The 19,363-nt window shown below is 49.7% G+C and overlaps 2 protein-coding genes across 2 annotated transcripts in view; one reads left to right on the top strand and one right to left on the bottom strand.

The window, feature by feature from the left end:
* LOC144248770 (uncharacterized) overlaps positions 1-19,363 on the bottom strand; it is a 261,668-nt gene that overhangs the window by 17,408 nt on the left and 224,897 nt on the right. The window lies entirely within an intron of this gene.
* Positions 7,910-9,151, top strand: LOC144248764 (uncharacterized). The gene is made up of 3 exons (XM_077790756.1): positions 7,910-7,961; positions 8,148-8,739; positions 8,908-9,151. Exons 1-3 carry the CDS (start codon positions 7,910-7,912, stop codon positions 9,149-9,151), a joined length of 888 nt encoding a protein of 295 aa, XP_077646882.1.

Here is a 19,363-nt window from a genome sequence, read left to right as displayed (position 1 = left end):
CCGGGGCTGCTCCTGGGGCCCGGCGGATCCTGGCCGGGCCCGGGCTGGCAGCGGGGCAGGGCTCGGCAGGGCCAGATGTCAGCACCCGCAGCCACGGCCCGGCCTCGGCCCCGCGGCCTCCCCTGCCCTGCCCGGCAGCCGATGGCGCCTGGCGGCTCCCTGGGAAGGGGCCCGGCCCCACGGCAGGAGCCGCCCGGCCCCACGGCCGAGACGGGGCTGGGCCGGCCTCGGCACCTCTGTGGGGCCAGAAGGGAGAGAGACCCAGCCAGGCTTTCTCATCTGTAACTTGTCCATATGTAGTGGTCATGAGCCCAAGCCCCCAAAACCTCTCATTGGGAGATCCCTGGGCCCTCTCCAAGGTGTTTTCTAATAAAAATATTCAGCTCATGGTCTGTGAAAATTACCAGAGGACAGGGCTAACCCATCCTGTCTGTCCTGGCTACTTTTGTCTGGGAGCAATCCTTGGATATACGGACTTTAGGAGGCCATAGTCTAATTTTGGCCATGGACCATGGACAAGAAGACCATTTCTTTTCCACAGGAATGAAGGAACAGAGCCCCATTGTTTCAGGGGCAGATGAAAGGTGACCACCACAGTGCAAGGTCAGCCAGAGCTGGCTGTTTTTTTCCTAAAACATAACCTTGCATACAGGAAATTGTTTAGGGAGAATACCAGTTTTGGCAATGGGCATCTGAACACAGACAGTTCTTTTCTATAGCAAGGAAAGCACATAGCCCCTTTGCTCCAGGAGCTGATGAGAAGCAGCCCTTGGCATTCCAACATCAGCCAGACCTGTCAGGTGGCCCCTGGCAAGCCAAGCCAGCCAGACCTGTTCCATGTTCCCTCACTTCCATGGGGTACCTTGCTTCCAGGAGACTCTGAGGTGTCACAATGCCCCCTTGGTGACACAGGGCCCTGAAGGGTCAGAATGGTCTCCAAGGTTCCATCAGGCCCCACAGAGTCATAATGGTCTCTGGGTCCATGAAGCCCCACGGTGTCACCATGGCCCCTTGGTTCCATGGGCTCCAGTGGTGCCACAATGATCCCCTTGGTTCCATGAGGTGCCCACAGTGTCACAGTGATCTCCATGAGAAGGAAAGAACCGAGCCCCAGTGTGGCAGGGGCAGCCACCAGAGGCCAAGGCCAGCCAGACTTGATGGTACTGGCAGATTTTGTCTGGAGCAACCCTGGGATATAGGGAATTTTAGAGGTGGAATCCCAATTTCAGACATGGACACCCAAAGTAGAAGGATGGTTCTTTTCCACAGGAAGAAAAGCACGGAACACCAGTGTTTCAGGGATAGATGAAAGGCTTCCACCAGAGGCCTAAGCCAGCCAGACTTCTCTGTCCTGGTAGCTTTTGTCTGAAAGCAACCCTTGGATATAGGGAATTTGGGAAGTGGAACCCCAATTTCAGCCATTTCTGCGTAGATAAGAAGGACAGTTCTTTTCCATAGGAAGGAAAGCACAGAGCCCCAGTGTTTCAAAAGCAGAAGTGAAGAGAGGTGGCTCTTGAGAGCCCAAGCCAGCCAGACCTGTTTGTCCTGGCAGCTTTTGTCATGGAGAGATCCTTGGATATATGGAATTTGGGAGAAGGAATCTCAGTTTTGACCATGAACACCTTGAGAAGAAGGACAGGTCTTTTTCATTGGAAGGAAACCACTGACCCCAGTGTTTTGAAAGCAGGTGAGAGGCATCCCCAAGAGGCCAAGGGCAGCCAGATCTGTCTGTCCTGGCAGATTTCACTGGGAGCAATCATTGGATGTATAGAGTTTTGGAGGTGGAATCCCAGTTCTGGCCATGGATGCCTGCTCAGGATGGATGTTTTTTTCCTATAGGAAAGAAAAGCACAAAATCCAAGTGTTCTGGAAGAAGATGATAAGTGGCCACTCTCAGGCCAAGCCAGCCAGACCTCTCTCTCCTGACAACTTTCATCTAGGGGCTATCCTTGAACATAGGGCATTTTGGAGGTGGAATCTCAGTTTTGGCCGTGGACACCTAGACAAGAAGATGAATTCTTTTCTTTAGGAAGGAAAGCACAGGGTCCCAGTGTTTCAGAGGCACATGAGTGCCATCCCTCAGGAAGCCAAGGCCAGCCAGATTTGTGATTCCTGGCATCATTTTTCTGGGAGCTATCCTTGGATATAGGGAATTCTGGAGGCAGATGCCCAATTTTGGCCATGGGTACCTGGTTGAGATGGATGGTTTTTCCCCATAATAAAGAAAAGCACATGGTGCCAGTGTTTGAAAGGCAGATGAGAGGTGCCCCCTGGGTCACCAAGGCAACCAGATCTGTCTCTCCTGGCAGAATTCATCTATAAACAATCCTTGCAATATAAGGAAATTTGGAGGAGGAATTCCAGTTTTGGCTATAGGCCCCTGGAGGAGAAGAATAGTTCTCTCCCATAGGAAGGAAAGCCCAGAGCCCCAGTGTCACTATGGGACATGAGAAAACATGATGGGCACCTTTGCGTTTGTGACGGTAAAAGAAATGTAATTTATTTCTGACTCCAACATTTATTGTTTTCCAAAGGTGACAGTGGATTGGAGGGTGAAAGGACCACCTATCCAACAACACTGGACAAACTACCGTCCATCAAATTTCTCCTCCTCTATGAAGGAATGCAAAGCAATAAGTTATTTACAGAAAGTTGTGTGAGAAAATTTGCTACAAGAATGTAAACTCAGAAGGTTTTAGAAAATCTTAAAAAATCAGGCCGACACCCCAGTGCTTCAGGGGCAGATGAGAAGCAGCCCTCGACATGCCAAGGTCAGCCAGACCTGTCAGGTGCTCCCCAGGAGGCTCAGCCAGCCAGACCTGTTCCATGTTACCTTGGTTCTGTGGGACCACAGAGTGTCACAATGGTCTCCTTGGTTCCATCAGGCCCTGAAGTGTCACAATGTTCCCCTTGCTTCTGCAGTGTCACAATGGCTTCGTGGTTCCACAAAGCCCTGATGTGCCACAATGGCCCCTGGGCTCCGTGTGCCCTCGCTGTGTCACAACGGCTCCTCTGTGACACTGCAGCTGCACAAGGTCACCATGGACCCTTGGTTCCTTGGGGTCTCTGAGTTCGCAATGGTCTCCTTGATTCCATGAGTCAGCACAGTGTCACAATGGTCCCTTGGTTCCATGAGGATCTCCAGGGTCATGCAGGTTTGTGACATTTGTCCTTGCTGCCCCTCACATCCCCCCTGCCCCACAAACAGCCCCGAGTCACCCGTGAGGGACAGGCCCTGCTGTGCCAGGCTGGGCTCAGGGCTTGGCCTTTCTGCTTCCCCCAGCCAGCCCAGGCCTTGCTCAGCATTGCAGTTCCCTGCTCTGAGCCTTGGGCTCCCTGCAGTCCTGGCCTCAAGGATCTGCTCTCTCCAGTCCCTGGTAGCCTTTGGCAGTCCCTGCCCTCAGTGATGCTCCAAGGGATTTGGAGTTTTGCTTCTGACTCCTTGAGCAGCTCCTTCAGCCTTCTGAGGGTCCTGGACTCAGCCCCAAATCCAGCATAGGGATTATTAAAATACAGAAAGCCCTCAGGTGCTCTTTGTCTTCCTTCAATTGTCTGAAAATCTCCAGGACTTGTGCAGCTGATTGCAGTCAGTTTGGAGTTCTTGTAAGGAGGAAGATTTCCAAGTGCACCTCCTGATTTTTATCTTTTATAAAAGCAATATTGTTTTGTTTTCGAGTTCAGAGAAGAGCTGATAGAAGCATTCCCCAGGTGATCTTGATGCTCACTGTCTCATTAGGAGGTCTGGGCATGTAGAAGAATGAGCCCCTTGAGGGATGACCCTTTTTGGACAAGCTGTTCCTCACCCCCAGCCTCATCATGTCTGACATTGCCCACCTGGCACTGACATCCCTGTGCCCTGCAGCAGAACCTTGTCCCTGAGCTCTGCAGCTCCATGACCCAGCCCATTGCACCGTGTCCCACCTGCTCTCCTCAGGGCTCTGCCTGCACACAGACCCAGGAGAAGTTTTCCTCTTGGGAAAGAAAGAATGGAAAAGCCTGAGCAGGTTTCCTATACAACAAACCCCACTCAGGAACCACCTGCTCAGTACAGGCTGCATGGAATGGTGTCACCTTTCTACAAGGGACAGTGTGACCAGAAATGATCTCTGGAAGCAGAATTCTCTGAGTCTCCCAGCTGAATTCTCCGTCCCTGTCTTTTCCCTGGATCTCTATTGCAGATGGAAGCTGCTGGGGCCATCCTCACCTTTAACCTCTCTTTGGAATGCAAATAGATGTTCCCAGTTGTGTTAAGCAGGATTTCCTCAATGTTTCTATAAATCTTTTGTGTCCCCCATGGAGCGAAGGGGACATTTTGGCACTGAGGGGGTGACGTGGAAGCAAGGAGTCAATTGTGACCCTGGGGTCCCATAGAACCAAGGGGCCATGGTGGCACAGCAGGGCCACGTGGATCCAGTGGTCCATTGTGACACAGTGGATCCAAGGAGACCATGGAGACACCCCCAGAACCTCATGGAACCAAGGAGTCCATGGTGACCCAGCGGGGCTGCATGGAGCCAATGGTCCATGCTGACACTGCCCATCCAAGGAGGCCATTTGGACACTGTGGAAGCTCATGGAGCGAGGTGGCCATTGTGACACTGAAGAACTTCATGACACCAAATATCCATGGGGACACAGCAGGGCATCATGGAACCCAGGAACTGCTGTTGGCAGTGCGGAAACTTCTGGAACCAGGGGCTGTTGTGGCACTGCAGCACCAACACAGCTGCTGCACCTTGTCCCCTGCCCTGCACAGCTCCTTGGGAGGCATGGCAGGAGCAGCACCCTGGGAGCCTCGGGAATACCCCTCTGGGATCCATGGCACACGCTCCCAGGGGCTGGAATTGCAGTTCCCAGCCAGGAAAAGATGTTCCTGCCCTTGAAGGCAAAGCTCTTAAGAAGGGACCAAAAGCAAAATTGGAGCAAGATCCTACAGTGACATTTCACTGCCAGCCTTCATAACTTCACCCGTAGTCATTGTAGCTCGTGGATTGGGAATTAAATCAGGGCAGGGCCTTTGGTTGGAGCTGCCCTGGTCAAAGGAGGCACTGAGAGAGAAACAGAGCAGGAAAAGGAAGGCAGGAGGGAAAGGAGGTGTTTTGGTTTGGAAAGACAGGTGTCTTCTATGGAAAGCAGGAGCCTCCCCTGAAATGAAAAAATGTAGACTCTTTCTTTCTGAATTGTTATAAATTTGAAATTAAGGGGGCCTGTCAGGTAAAAATATGGGAGCAGGAATAACAGCTTTTTATTAGCGAAAAAAACAAAAAGATATAATAAAGAATGCAGTAAACTAAAACAACACTGACAGAGTCAGAATACAACCTGACACCCTGTCCAACACAGTCCAATTGGAATTATGGGTGCAGTCCTCCAGGAGTGTCAGGTGTGGTTCTGTTGGAGAAGTGATCCTGTAGGAATGGGAGTCTTCTTCTGAAGAGGAAGAGGCAGCTGTTCCTCTGAGAAATCCAGCACAGAAAAATCTGTGTTGGTGGGTCAGAATCTCAAGACTGGATGCAGGTAGGAATGCTTGGCTCCTCCCTCAGGGCGGAGCATCTCACAATGGGATGTTACAGTTCTTATCAGTCATGCAGTGACATTCAATAGCCCATTATCAGCAGATGTCTCCCCTGAGGGAGGATTGATTGTGGAAGAGATAAGGAAAAACTGCCCACTTAACACAGGACAACTGCCATACAGATGGCAAATAGAACACATCTTGCTTTTCAGTCTGGGACAGGAGGACACAAACAAAATCAGCTGAGAAGGCAGCACTCTGAAAAGCAAACCAGAACTGACAGAAAATGAATGGGACTAAAATCAATAATTCTGAGAGTTTTACTTATTATCAAAATAAATCACACCCACTCAGCCCCACACAGTCCTGACCCCACAACCTCAAATTTGGATCTCACTTCTTCCGATCTCCTTCCAACCCCATCTCATCCTGGAGGCTGAGTAATTGAGCAATTTTGGCATGGGGCTGAGGTGGGAACCAGCCATTTTGAGGTAGGATTGAGTCACTTTGAGGTGACAGACCAATCCACCTTGGGTTTTGGAGTGCAAAGATATGGAGAACACTACCAGATATCCCCCATGAAGCCACAAATCCTCCAGAATATGTTCCCAAACAGTAAATTCCACCTCAAATACCTCTTAAATGGTGGGACTTTTGACATATCTGGTCAATACTCTTTATAGTCATTTTCCAGGTGTTTTTAAGTGATAAAGACAAATCAGAAGTAAATTAGGGCCAAACCAAAACCAGAGACCCCTTGAGCATCGCCTGGACACTGGACAAAACAAACTCAGCAGAAATCAAAGTTAACCCTACATAAAATGCCTTGAGGAAGATTTGCTCTTCCCACAAGTCATTTCTGATGGAAACACAAATAAATCCCAAACATTAATAAACCAACAACAGAAGCAATTCTCTAGCAATTCCAAATTTCATCAGTTCAAGCACAGCTCCAGCTCAGATGCTGGGAGGTTCCAAAAAAAAAAACAAACACGGAAATTTGGCCCAATACAGATTATTAAAAGGAAGGGAAAGGTCTGTGTAACTATCACAAAGGTGACAGGGACCAAGAAAATAATGATTCTTCCCCCAAAGCCCATGAATTCAGGAGTTATTTGGGAATTTAGCTACTTGAGCTGGGCTTCTTGTAGGATTTAAGTAGCCTTGTGTTCCTCACCGGGTGGTGAATGATCCTTGTCAGTCTTGCTGGTATCATTTGGTCCCTTTCCTCCAGTGATTTTAACAGACTTTTCAAAGAAGAAAAACAAAATATTTTCTTTAAACTGGCCACCCACAAGAGCTATTTTCCTCATAAGTTCTCCCTAAAGTCACTCAGAGGAAGCTGCATCCAAGTTTCCAAGAGTTCCTCCAGAAAGAGCCACAAACTCCTCAGAGGAGAGAACCATGCTGTTGTCAAAGGCACTTGGGGTCAGACAACAGTGCCCTGAACTCACTGTGCAAAATAATGTTGCAATCTGGATAATGAAATTGTTAGAGAGATGCCTCTGCCCCAATTAAGGTGCTAGCAAGACCAAATCCAAAGTGGATTTTATTGAACAGTAAATGTGAGGTAGACAGAGATGGAAAGAAAAAGAGAAGAGAGCAAGGGAGTGACAGGGACAGAGATCTCCCCTGGGGCGGGGCAAGTGTGACATTGTCCCCTGTGTGCGTGGCCTTCCCAGGGTGGGGGTTTTACACCGGAGCCAGTTTGGGTAAGGGGGGTGGTGTTCACCCCCCACCCCGAGCAGGGATTGCCTCACTGTTTTAGGTTACAGTGTCAGATGTAACCAAAAGTGTTTTCTGTCCCCATCTCCATAAACTGTTATCAACAGGTGGGGCAGTGTTCTTTATCTCTTCCATGGCTCAGCCCTGATAACGCCCTCCAGGGGCCATCTTCTGTTAATGGGCCATTGAGTGTCACTGCAGGACTGATAAAATTACACCATCCCATTGTGGGATGCTCCGCCCAGGGGGAGGAACCAAGCATTCCTACCTGGATATAATCTCACCATTTGCAACAACACAACCACCTTGCCTACTGGATTCCCAGAGGACAAGAGCTCCATAAGCACCACTGGACCTTCAGAGGAAGACCAGACCCTTCTACAGGATCGCCACTTTGACACAATCACGTTCATCACTCCAGCTGGACTGCAGCCACAATTTCATCAGACTGCTACCACCACCCTGAGCAACGGGGTGTCAGGTTATATCCTGACTCTGTCAGATTAAGACAGTGTTTCTGTATCACTGCCTTGATCTTAATTTTCTTATTCAATTGTCATTCTGGCTTAGACTCTCCCCCTGGTTTGCCTTCCAACCAGTAACAAACTCACTGTGCTCATAACTTTTTTCCTCCCAAAACAGGATTTCCCATCCCCAAAAATTCGCCAGATGGAGGAGGAGGCTGCAAGGAAGAGGAAGATGCCCTGGAACACCCAGGCAGGTGAGGAGGAAGTCAGTGCCCCATTCCCCCTCTCTCCTGCCCCATCTCCCAGCCCAGCATGGCCCCTGGCTGCAGGACAGCCCCGCTGCTGGTGCCCTCCTGCCGGGGATGCACTGGGGGGATCTCCTTGCCCTTCCCTCTGGCACAGAGGCAAATCCCATCCTCTCCCTGTCCTTCCTCCCCCAGACAAGGAGAAGAAGATAAAGACCAGGGAGGATAAATCCCCGCAGCAGAACCTCATGGAAGAGGCCATTTTGAGCAGCTCCACGGTGCAGGAATACAACAGGGAGGAAAAGCCCCAGAGATCCCACAGGAGGAGGGGCTGCAAACCCAGCCCAGGATGCTCTGAGGAGGAAAGATCCACTCTGGTCCTGGAAGGTGGGCAGAGCTTCAGCCAGAGCTCAGAGCTGGTGGTGCCTGAGAAGCTTCCTGATGGGGAGAAGCCCTACAGGTGCTTGGAGTGTGGGAAGAGCTTCAGGAAGAGCAACAGCCTGATCTGCCACCAGATGATCCACACTGGGGAATGGGCCTACGAGTGTGGGGAGTGTGGGAAGGGCTTCAGCTGCAGCTCTGCCCTTGTCACCCACCAACGCATCCACACTGGGGAGAGGCCCTATGAGTGTCCTGAGTGTCAGAAGAGGTTTCACACCAGCTCCACTCTCCTCCTGCACCAGCGGCTTCACACGGATGAGAGGCCCTTCTGCTGCCCGGACTGTGGGAACGGATTCAAGCGCAACTCCACCCTTGTCACCCACCGGCGCATCCACACTGGGGAGAGGCCCTATGAGTGTAAGGAATGTGGGATGAGCTACAGCACAAGATCCAACTTGATCCGCCACCAGAGGATCCACACTGGGAAAAGGCCATACAAGTGTGAGCAATGTGAGAAGGGCTTCAGCCAGAGGTCCAACCTGATCATCCACCAAATGATCCACACTGACAAGAGGCCCTATGAGTGTCCTGAGTGTCAGAAGAAGTTTAAGACCAGATCTAATCTCCTCTGCCATCAGCAGATTCACATGGATGAGAGGCCCTTCCGCTGCCCCGACTGCGGGAAGGGCTTCAAGTACAACTCTTCCCTTGTCAAGCACCGGCGCATCCACACTGGGGAGAGGCCCTACCAGTGTCCCCAGTGTGGGAAGAGCTTCACCCAGAGCTCTCATTTGACCAAACACCAATGGAGACACTAGTAAAGGAAGCCCTGAGAGTCCCCAAACTGCATGAAGATCTTTGTGCCCTGCTCCAGCCTTATCCCCCATGGGAAGACCCATGCTGTGCAAAGGCCTGGTGACCCACATTCCCTGTGATCCATGTTGGGAAGACACCTGACTGGTCATCTTTTTGGTTTGGCCTTAACATTCTTCAGATATGTCTTTATCAATTAAAACACCTGAAATAGGATTGAAAAGAAAGTAATAATTTAGAGATTCAAAGTCCAACCCTTTAACAGGTATTTGAGATGAAATTTATAGTCTGGGGTCATATTCTGAAGGATTTGTGGGTTCTTGGGGGATTTCAGGCTGTGTTCTCCACATCTTTGCCCTCCCAAAGTCAAGATGGATTGATCTGTCACCTCAAAATGACTCAGTTTCACTGAAAACACCCAAATCTTACCCCACCTCAAAATGGCTTATTTCCACCTCAAAAAACTCTAACCCATGACAAAAGAACCAATTCCACAGCCTCCAGTGTGAGATGGGGTAGGAGGGAAATTGGGAGAAGTGGTATCCAAATTTAAAGGGTGTGGGATCATGATTATGTGCAGCTGGGTGTATGGGATATATTTTGAAAGTAAATAAAACATTCAGAATTATTGCTTCCTGTCCCATTAATTTTCAGTCAGTTCTGTTTTGCTTTTCAGAGTGCCACCTTCTCAGTTGATTGTGTTTGTGTCCTCCTTTCTCTCCTGCCTTCCTTTGCCTGCTCTGTTTATCTCTCAGTGTCTCCCTTGACCCAGGGAAGCTCCCACCAAAGACCCTGCTCTGATTTCATTCCCAATCCATGAGCTACAACCACCATGGGTGAAGTTATGAAGGCTGGCAGTGAATGTCACTGTAGGATCTTGCTCCACTTGGCTTTTGACTCTTCCACAAGAGCTTTGCCTTCAAGGGCAGGATCATCTTTTCCTGGCTGGGAACTGGAATTCCATCCCCAAGGAGTGTGTGCCATGGATCCCAGAGGGGCATTCCCGAGGCTCCCAGGGTGCTGCTCCTGCCGTGCCTCCCAAGGAGCTGTGCAGGGCAGGGGACAAGGTGCAGCAGCTGTGTTGGTGCTGCAGTGCCACAACAGCCCCTGGTTCCATGAGTTTCTGCACTGCCAACAACGGTTCCTGGGTTCCATGATGCCCTGCTGTGTCCCCATGGATATTTGGTGTCATGAAGTTCTTCAGTGTCACAATGGCCACTTCGCTCCACGAGCTTCCACAGTATCCAAATGGCCTCCTTGGATGGGCAGTGTCACCATGGGCCACTGGCTCCATGCAGCCCCGCTGGGTCACCATGGACTCCTTGGTTCCATGAGGTTCTGGAGGTGTCTCCATGGTCTCCTTGGATCCACTGTGTCACAATGGACCACTGGATCCACGTGGCCCTGTTGTGCCACCATGGCCCCTTGGTTCTATGGGACCCCAGGGTCACAATTGACTCCTTGCTTCCACGTCACCCCCTCAGTGCCAAAATGGCCCCTTCATTCCATGAGTGGCACAAAAGATTTATAGAAACATTGAGCAAATCCTGCTTAACACAGCTGGAAACATCTGTTTGCATTCCAAAGAGAGGTTAAAGGTGAGGATGGCACCAGCAGCTTCCATCTGCAACATGGATCTAGGGAAAGGACAGGGACGGAGAATTCAGCTGGGAGACTCAGAGAATTCTGCTTCCAGAGATCATTTCTGGTCACACTGTCCCTTGTAGAAAGGTGACACCATTCCAGGCAGCCTGTACTGAGCAGGTGGTTCCTGAGTGGGGTTTGTTGTTCAGGAAACCTGCTCAGGCTTTTCAATTCTTTCTTTCCCAACAGGAAATCTCCTGGGCCTGTGTGCAGGCAGAGCCCTGAGGAGAGCAGGTGGGACACAGTGCAATGGGCTGGGACATGGAGCTGCAGAGCTCAGGGACAAGGTTCTGCTGCAGGACACAGGGATGTCAGTGCCAGGTGGGCGATGTCAGACATGGTGAGGCTGGGGGTGAGGAGCAGCTTGTCCAAACAGGGTCAGCCCTCAGGGGGCTCATTCTGGTACATGCCCAGACCTCCTAAGGAGAACTTCAGTGTCAGGATCACCTGGGGAATGCTTCTATCCACTCTTCTCCAAACTGGGAAATAAAAAACCCCACTCATTTGATTGAAGAATAAAAGGTCATGAGGTGCACTTGGAAATCTTCCTCCTTAACAGAACTCCAGACTGACTCCAGTCAGCTGCACAAGCCCTGTGGACTTGCAGACAATTGAATGAAGACAAAGCACCCCTGAGGGCTTTCTGTATTTTGATGATCTCACCGTGGTTTTGGGACTGAGTCCAGGACCCTCAGGTACTGAGAGAAGGCTGAAGAAGCTGCTCAAGGAGTCAGGATCAAAACTCAAAGTGACCTGGAGCATCACACGGCCCCACTGAGGGCAGGGACTGCCAAAGGCTCCCAGGTTGTGGGAACTCAAAATGTCCCTCAGATATTTTTAGAGGTTCCAGGCCTTGGTCAGATGCATTTTAGACCCTGGCAGACAGCTGGAAACAGCTGTGATTTTGAGTTTGAACCATGGAATGAATTACCAACTTTGAAGGTGGAACAAGCAGTCACAAAATGATAGATAGTATAGTAAATGTAGTCACAAAGTAGAGAGGAAATTTTTTTAGTATTGTACAGGGGGGTTTTAGCACATGTACAGGGGGGGGGGTTACGTTGTACATGGGGATCAGAAGTTCTGATATGGAGGAAAGAGGGCTGATCCTGTTCTTCCTCCTTCTTTTTCCTTACCTGCATGTTCTTGGAGATGTTGGCACTCACAGATTGGTTTAGAGTAGAAAAGCACTTTGTAATATAGGTAGTAGGTATCGGGGAATAACTGTAAACATGTTATACATAATATATCTTATAAAAGATAGCAGCAGCCCTGTGCTGGTAGAGAGAAGAAGACACCAGACAGTCAGGGTGTCAGGAGTGTGTGCGTCTCTACCCAGGCCGCTGATCAAACAGCCGCAGCCCGAGAAAATAATCTGTTAGATAACTAGCAATAAATCCTCTTGAGACCAAACAAGAAGAGGCTGCAGAGTTTTTCTTTGGACGCACGGGTTGGAGGAGAAGCTTTACCACCACACGAGACCCCAAACCAAACTCGGGGTTCTCACATCTGGCGTCCCTGTGCAGGCATCAGCAAGAAGAACGAAAAGAAATATCAAGTAACCTCCAACCTTCATCAGCGGAGAAGAAAAAAAAAAAAAAGAAGAGCAGAGCACACACTCGCTGCATATTCCAAGAAGAGAGGGAGCGGATAGCTCGAGATAAGAACCTGACCTTCACTGAAACAACTCGTCTCGGGGACTTTCCAGGGAGGAGACGACCCAGAAGCGCGCCTGGGATCTCTCACCTGTGAACTGCTGGACGGTGATCAGTGCCATCTTCGGACTGACCTTGGGTTGACTCAGCTTTTGATGAGAAAGGTCAAAATTAAGAACATGGGGGGGGGGGGGGAATTCTCCCAAGAGGAAAAAGAAATTGTATCTGCCTTCCAGGGCATCATCTCTGCCCATCTGATGGAGATTGCTCAAAAGGAGCTGAAAGATTTATTATTGTGGGTGAGGTGTAACTTCCCACACTCAGATCCAGATTTATTGTTTGAGCCAAATTTTTGGCAGGAAATTAATAAGCAATTATATTATCAGGCTATAAAAAATAATAAGCTTGCCGCAAAACTTTTATCTTCAGCAAGAACAGTTTTAGAGTCACTCTCACAACGCGGCAGCTCAAGCCAGGCAGCTACGGCTCCTGGTGACAAACAGAGCGGGGGACAGTCCAGCCAGCAGCTTGGGACAGCCCCTCTCACCACAGACACAGGACAGGCAGGATTGCTTCCTGTGGAACATCAGGGAGATGATACCCCATCGCGTCCCGTGTCCCCGGGCTCTCACTGTTCCTCAGTTTCCCAAGAGTCCCTAAGCTCCTCTGACGCAGAAATTCCCCAGATGGAGGCGGGCGAGCCAGGCACAGCCGCGACCCTCAGTGGGAGGAAGGCATTGCCCGAGTCCAAACCCACGGTGGGGGGGCAGCGGTGGCGGCTCCGGTGGGGGAAGGTGCGAACGTGAGTGCAGAGCAGGGGGAGGAGGGAGAGGAAAGCGCCTCCACATCTGCGCAGGCTGGGAGTTCAAAACAGCCCGTGCAGAAAGCGAGGCCGGGGAGAGCGGCGGGGGCGGGACGGATCGGGGTGAAAGCAGGGGATGCGAGTGCGGCGGTGGTATGCTCGGAGCGCCCGGGGACACGTTCGGTGTCGAGAATCCGTGAGGCCACAGAAGTGGCCGCCCAAAGGGTGCGGGAACTTGGCTTCCTGACCGCGGCAGCCCGGGCTGCTGAGAAAGCGGCAGAGGGACAGCAGGAGGCGTTCCTCACTGCAGCTCAGGCGGCGGGCACGTGTGTGAAGGTTGAGCAAAACCCGACAGCCACGGGTGGAGGGGATTTCTCACATTTCGAATGCGCGGGACGGGCACACAGGGGGCGGAGCTGGCGCGCGCGGGCTGTGGGTGCTGGCATGGAGCCAGGAGACGGGCAAAGTGAGACGGAGACATCAGGGCTGGAATGGAAACAAGAGGGTGGTTGCGTCAGCCTTGTGGGGGACGGCAGTGGCTCTGATTCGGAGGCGGTGCGGGGCGGAGCGAGGCCAAAGCATAGCCGGGGTCGGAGCAGGAGCGATCACTCCCCTGAGATGACGCAGGCAGGGATGGGGCGTGGCCAGGAGGTAAACATTCCTCAGGGCACCGCTCCATCACAGTTCCCATGGCAACAGACAGCCCAAGCCCACAGTCAAACCCTGTCTGCTTCTGACATGACCAAATTAGAACAGTTGTTACAACAAGAGTCAGTTTCACCCACTGCAAGTATTGCAAACGTGAATCAGTTATTAGGAGAAATGCTCAAAGGTTTATCAGGAATTAGTGCGGGATTTGCAAATTTAAATCAGTTGACAGAAGAGATGCTCAAATGTTTATCGAAGTGCAGATTGAAGAGCAGAGTGCGGTTCCCACCTCAGCTGGTCAGGCGGCAGCGCCATCTAGCGGCGGAACCACAACATTGCAACAGGCGGCACAGAACTTGTCGAGGCACTGCGCCACCCAGTGGTGGGACTGTGACATTGCAGGACTTTTTTCCAGTTTCTTATAAGAAAAACTCCAGGGTGAAAAAGGTCACATCTGCACGGCAGCAGGAACCTCCACTGACACCGGAACCGTGCGGGACTCAGGACACTTCTGCTGAGGCCCAGCAACGGGAGGAAACGATACGCATCACTGCTTCGAAGGGTGTCCCAGCTTGGACAATTCCAAAATCAAGGTCTGCCACACTTTCAGAGCAGGGAGAGTCAATTTTAATATCAAAGGTGGTTGTTGAATTTCTTTTACAATATTTAAGCACAGCCTTGGAGTCACAGCCAGAACTGTTGGTTCATCTTCCAAAAATTTTCCAAATAACGCAAGGCAGTCGTGTGTTCTCCTCCACAGCAGATGCTTCACTTTTCTCCAGAGACTTCCAGCCTTCATCTTCGCAGATGCTGCAGACAACGTTAGTATCGGTGAGTGCTGCTGCACCAGAGCTGCAGCCACAACAGATGACTCCACTCTACAGGCAAGTACCCACTGAATTTACAGCTTTGCAGAGCGCAAAAGTGGACTGGCAGGACATTCGAGCAGAGTTGGAGAAAGAGAAAGGTTTATTGCAGGGCTCGGGAAACATAATAATGCTGGTGAGTTATGACGCTCAGGGCCAAAACCTGAGATGGGAACGCCTGGACCGTGGAGCAATCAAAGATTTAGCTAAGGCCATTAGGGACAATGGGTTGTCATCACCATATTTCAAGCAGATGTTAAAAAGCATTTTTGGCATGTATGATTTAACACCATACGATCCTAAATATCTTGCAACATCAGTTCTTACAGACACCCAAGCTCTCGTGTGGCAGAAGGCGTGGAGGAGATCCCTGGAGGAGCTGAGAGCCAGATACCAGGGCGGGCCGAATGGTGCTCACCATGGTGCAGCTTGCTGGTGATCCTCCTGAGGACGATCCAACTCAACAGGCGGTGAGGCTCCTGTGTCACGTGCTCAGCAACATCAAAGAGGCAGCACGGAGGGCAATTCTTCAGATTGCTCCAGCGGGGGTCCAGGACAACATCTGCACCGAGATCAAACAGGGTCCTTTGGAGCCGTTTTCTTCATTTGTGGATCGTCTTTCTCAGGCGGTGGAGCGGCAGGTGACCGAGGAGGGAGCAAAACCACACCTGGTCAAAAGCCTCGTGTTCTCCAATGCCAATCCAGAGTGCAGATGGATCATCAGAATGATGCGCACCAGGCCACCTTGGCAGACATGATCAAGGCTTGCAGCAAGGTGGGGACACCACAACATGTTGCTTCCATCATGGAGGAACACTTGGGGGATCTAATTGAAAAACATGTTAGGGAAGCTCTTGCAAATTATACAAAGGGCAACTCCAATGCAGAGAGACAGTGCTTTGGGTGTGGGGCACAAGGACATATTAAAAGGAACTGCCCACAACTTGCAAAGCCCAACAAACCACCAGACCTTTGCCCTCGATGCAGGAGAGGGAAACATCTCGCAAGTGAGTGTCACTCACAGACAGATGTGGATGGGAAAATTCTTCCTATTCCGGGAAACGGGAAAAAGCGCGAATCAACGCTAGCGCTCTCAGACACAAATCCTGGCAGTGACACAGAACCAGCAGGAACAATCCTCGGGGAGCAACAAACAGAACCCCTCAGCAGAGCAATCTCCAAAATCCCCAGCGACCCAGACTTGGTACCACCCAGATTCCAATGCATCTTGGCAACCTCCAAGTTGACGTGTCTTTTGGACAATAGCCATGCAGTGATACCTACAGGTGTCACAGGGACTTCTTGGAAAAGGCAGGACTTTTTAATAATGTCCAGGGACAGGAGCAGTATCCTTGGACTTGTTGTTTATCCATCTTTGATTTCAGCAAACCGTAATGAGGAGTTGATGGTCACGGCAAAAGCCTTGTGACCACCTCTGACAATTCCACAAAACACACCGATTGCTCGAGCCATGGCTTTGCCATCTCACCCAGAAAGGCAAGCCATGCCGGTGTTCAACAAACGGGACTCTTTTCCTGGTGATCAAGCAGAGGTGCATGCATCTTGGGTGAAACATTTGAGCCGGGATCAGCCCATCGTTACTTGTCAGTTGACTTGTAATGAAAAGACAATTGCTATTACAGGGATGCTCAACACATGAGTGGATGTTACAGTTATTTCATACATTTTTTGGCCTCGGGAATGGGGCTTGGTTGCACCTTTGGGTTCTCTCACAGGCATAGGAGGGAGTTCCCTGTGCATGCAGAGTGAGAACGCAATTGTTGTCACAGGTCCGGGAAAAAAGACAGCAGTTATCCATCCTTTCATTGTGCAAAAGCCCATCACAGTATGGAGAAGGGACCTTTTGGCACAATGGGGACTGGAATTAGAATTGGATTTTTAACAGGGGTCACTGTGGCACTCACCACTCTGAAATTGACCTGGAAAACAAATGATCCTGTTTGGGTGGATCAGTGGCCCCTGGAGCGGAAAAAATTGAGTCATTGAAAAAGTTGGTCCAAGAACAGCTGCAGAAGGGACACATCAAGCCAACAGACAGCCCATGGAATTCCCCAGTGTTTGTCATTCACAAGAAAACTTCAGGGTCTTGGAGACTGCTTCATGATCTCAGGAAAATCAACGAGGTCATCAGGACATGGGGCCACTGCAGCTTGGGCTTCCATCTCTCTCGATGATCCAGAGGGACTGGTCGCTTGTGATCATTGATCTCAAGGACTGTTTTTTCAGCATTCCACTTCATCCAGATGATGCTCCACGCTTTGCATTTTCTGTCCCAAGCATCAACAGAGAGGAACCTTTGCAGAGATACCACTGGATGGTTCTTCCTCAGGGACTCAAAAACTCTCCAAGCATTTGCCAATGGTACGTGGCCCAAGCTTTGCATCCAGCACGAGAGAAACATCCAAAACCAAAAATTATCCATTATATGGATGATTTGCTTATTGCAGCACCAACAAAACAGGAGGTGCAAGAAGTTCATGACTGTGTGATTGCGCAGGTGCAAAAAGCAGGACTGGAAATTAGTACACCAAAAATACAGGAAATTGCACCTTGGAAATACCTGGGATGGAAGATCACGAAACAAACGATAAGGCCACAGAAACTGGAAATCAACACAAAGGTCACCAATCTCCAGGACTTGCAACAGCTTTTGGGGGAGATCAACTGGATGAGACCGATCCTGGGAATTACCAATGATGACATCTCGTTGTTGCTCGACCTTTTGAGAGGGGACAATAACATCAAATCTCCCAGAACTCTGACGCCTGAAGCAAAAAGAGACCTTGAAAAGATCACAGACATGATTCAGCAGAGACAAGCACATCGCTTTGTAGAATCATTGCCTTTTCATTTAGCAGTGTTGGGGGAAACAGCACAGTTATATGGGTTGATTTTTCAGTGGGATTTGTCTCAAATGGACCCTCTTTTGTTGATAGAGTGGGTTTTCTTAGCTTACAGGCCCTCAAAAACAATTCTCACGGATCTAGAAATGGTAGCACAGATTATTATTAAGGCGAGAACCAGGTTGTTGACAATGTCAGGCAGAGATTTCTCAGTTATTCATGTTCTTTGAAAAAAGTATATTTTGAATGGGCGATGCAGAAGTCACAGGATTTTGCAATTGCTTTGTTAGGTTATCCAGGAATTTGTACTGTTCATTTTCCAGCTCACAGAATGCTGAATGCGAAAGTAAGTTTCAGGGAAAAACCAAAAATAAGCCAGGAACCAGTGGATGGGGTGGCAGTGTTCACTGATGGTTCAGGAAAAACTCACAAATCAGTAGTTACATGGCAAAATTCAAAAACAGGGGAGTGGGAATCAGACATAAGAATGGTACAGGGTTCACCACAAATTGTGGAATTGGCAGCAGTTGTCAGGGTTTTTCAATTGTTTCAGGAACCTCTCAATCTGGTCACAGATTCAGCATATGTTGCAAATGTGGTCAAACGGTTGGAGGGGTCACTTTTGAAACACACTGACAATGAAATTTTATATTCATATTTGTCATGCATGAGGACAATTCTGGAAAATAGAGAACACAAATATTTTGTTACACATATCAGGGCACACTCATCACTCCCAGGGTTCTTAGCAGAGGGAAATGCTCAAGCAGACAGACTCACAATGACCATATCTCAGACATTGCCGGATATTTTTGAGCAGGCAAAATTGAGCCATGCATTTTTCCATAAGAATGCACAGGCATTGATGGAATCCTTTTGCCTCTCCAAAAGTCAGGCGAGGGAGATCATCAATGCTTGTCCAGACTGTCAGCTTGTGCAGCCTCCTGCATCTACAGGAGTTGTCAATCCAAGGGGATTGCAGAGTCTTCAGCTCTGGCAAGCTGATGTCACAAAATACCCATCTTTTGGGAGGCTCAAAAATATCCATGTCTCAGTTGACACATTTTCAGGGGCGATTTTTGCATCATTACATACAGGGGAAACCGCAGAACATGCCTGCAGACACTTTTTGCAAGCTTTTGCATCACTCGGGGTGCCACAAGAAATAAAAACAGATAATGGTCCAACTTATACAGGCAAAGTGCTTGACAAATTTTTGAAAAAATGGGGAGTGAAACACATTTTTGGTATTCCTTATTCTCCCTCAGGTCAAGCAATCATTGAAAGAACACATCACACCCTGAAATCCCTTTTGGATAAACAGAAAAGGGGAGAGGCAGGCTCAACACCTTATATGCGGCTGAACAAAAATCTGTATGTATTGATTTTTTTTAAATGGTTCTTTCTCAGAGCCCACACCACCAATTGTTAGGCATTTTACAAACAGTACACAAGCAAAGTTAAGGGAAAATCCTTTGGTTTTGATCAGAAATCCGGAATCAGGACAAATTGAAGGTCCATTTACATTAATAACTTGGGGCAAGGGTTTCGCTTGTGTTTCCACAGAGCGAGGACCGAAGTGGGTGTCGGCGAGGCACGTGAAACCTTTCCGGGTGCAGACGCAGGTGGATGCAGACCTGAGGAGCAAAGAAAAGAGCACGCAGACGGAGGCAGACAAGGACGCTGCAGACGTCTCGTCAGACAATGATTGATTATTCAGAGACTTGGGGTTTTTTCG

Source organism: Lonchura striata, unplaced genomic scaffold, assembly GCF_046129695.1.
Source record: "Lonchura striata isolate bLonStr1 unplaced genomic scaffold, bLonStr1.mat Scaffold_85, whole genome shotgun sequence".
Taxonomy (NCBI): domain Eukaryota; kingdom Metazoa; phylum Chordata; class Aves; order Passeriformes; family Estrildidae; genus Lonchura; species Lonchura striata.
This window is presented reverse-complemented; position numbering and strand designations above follow the sequence as displayed.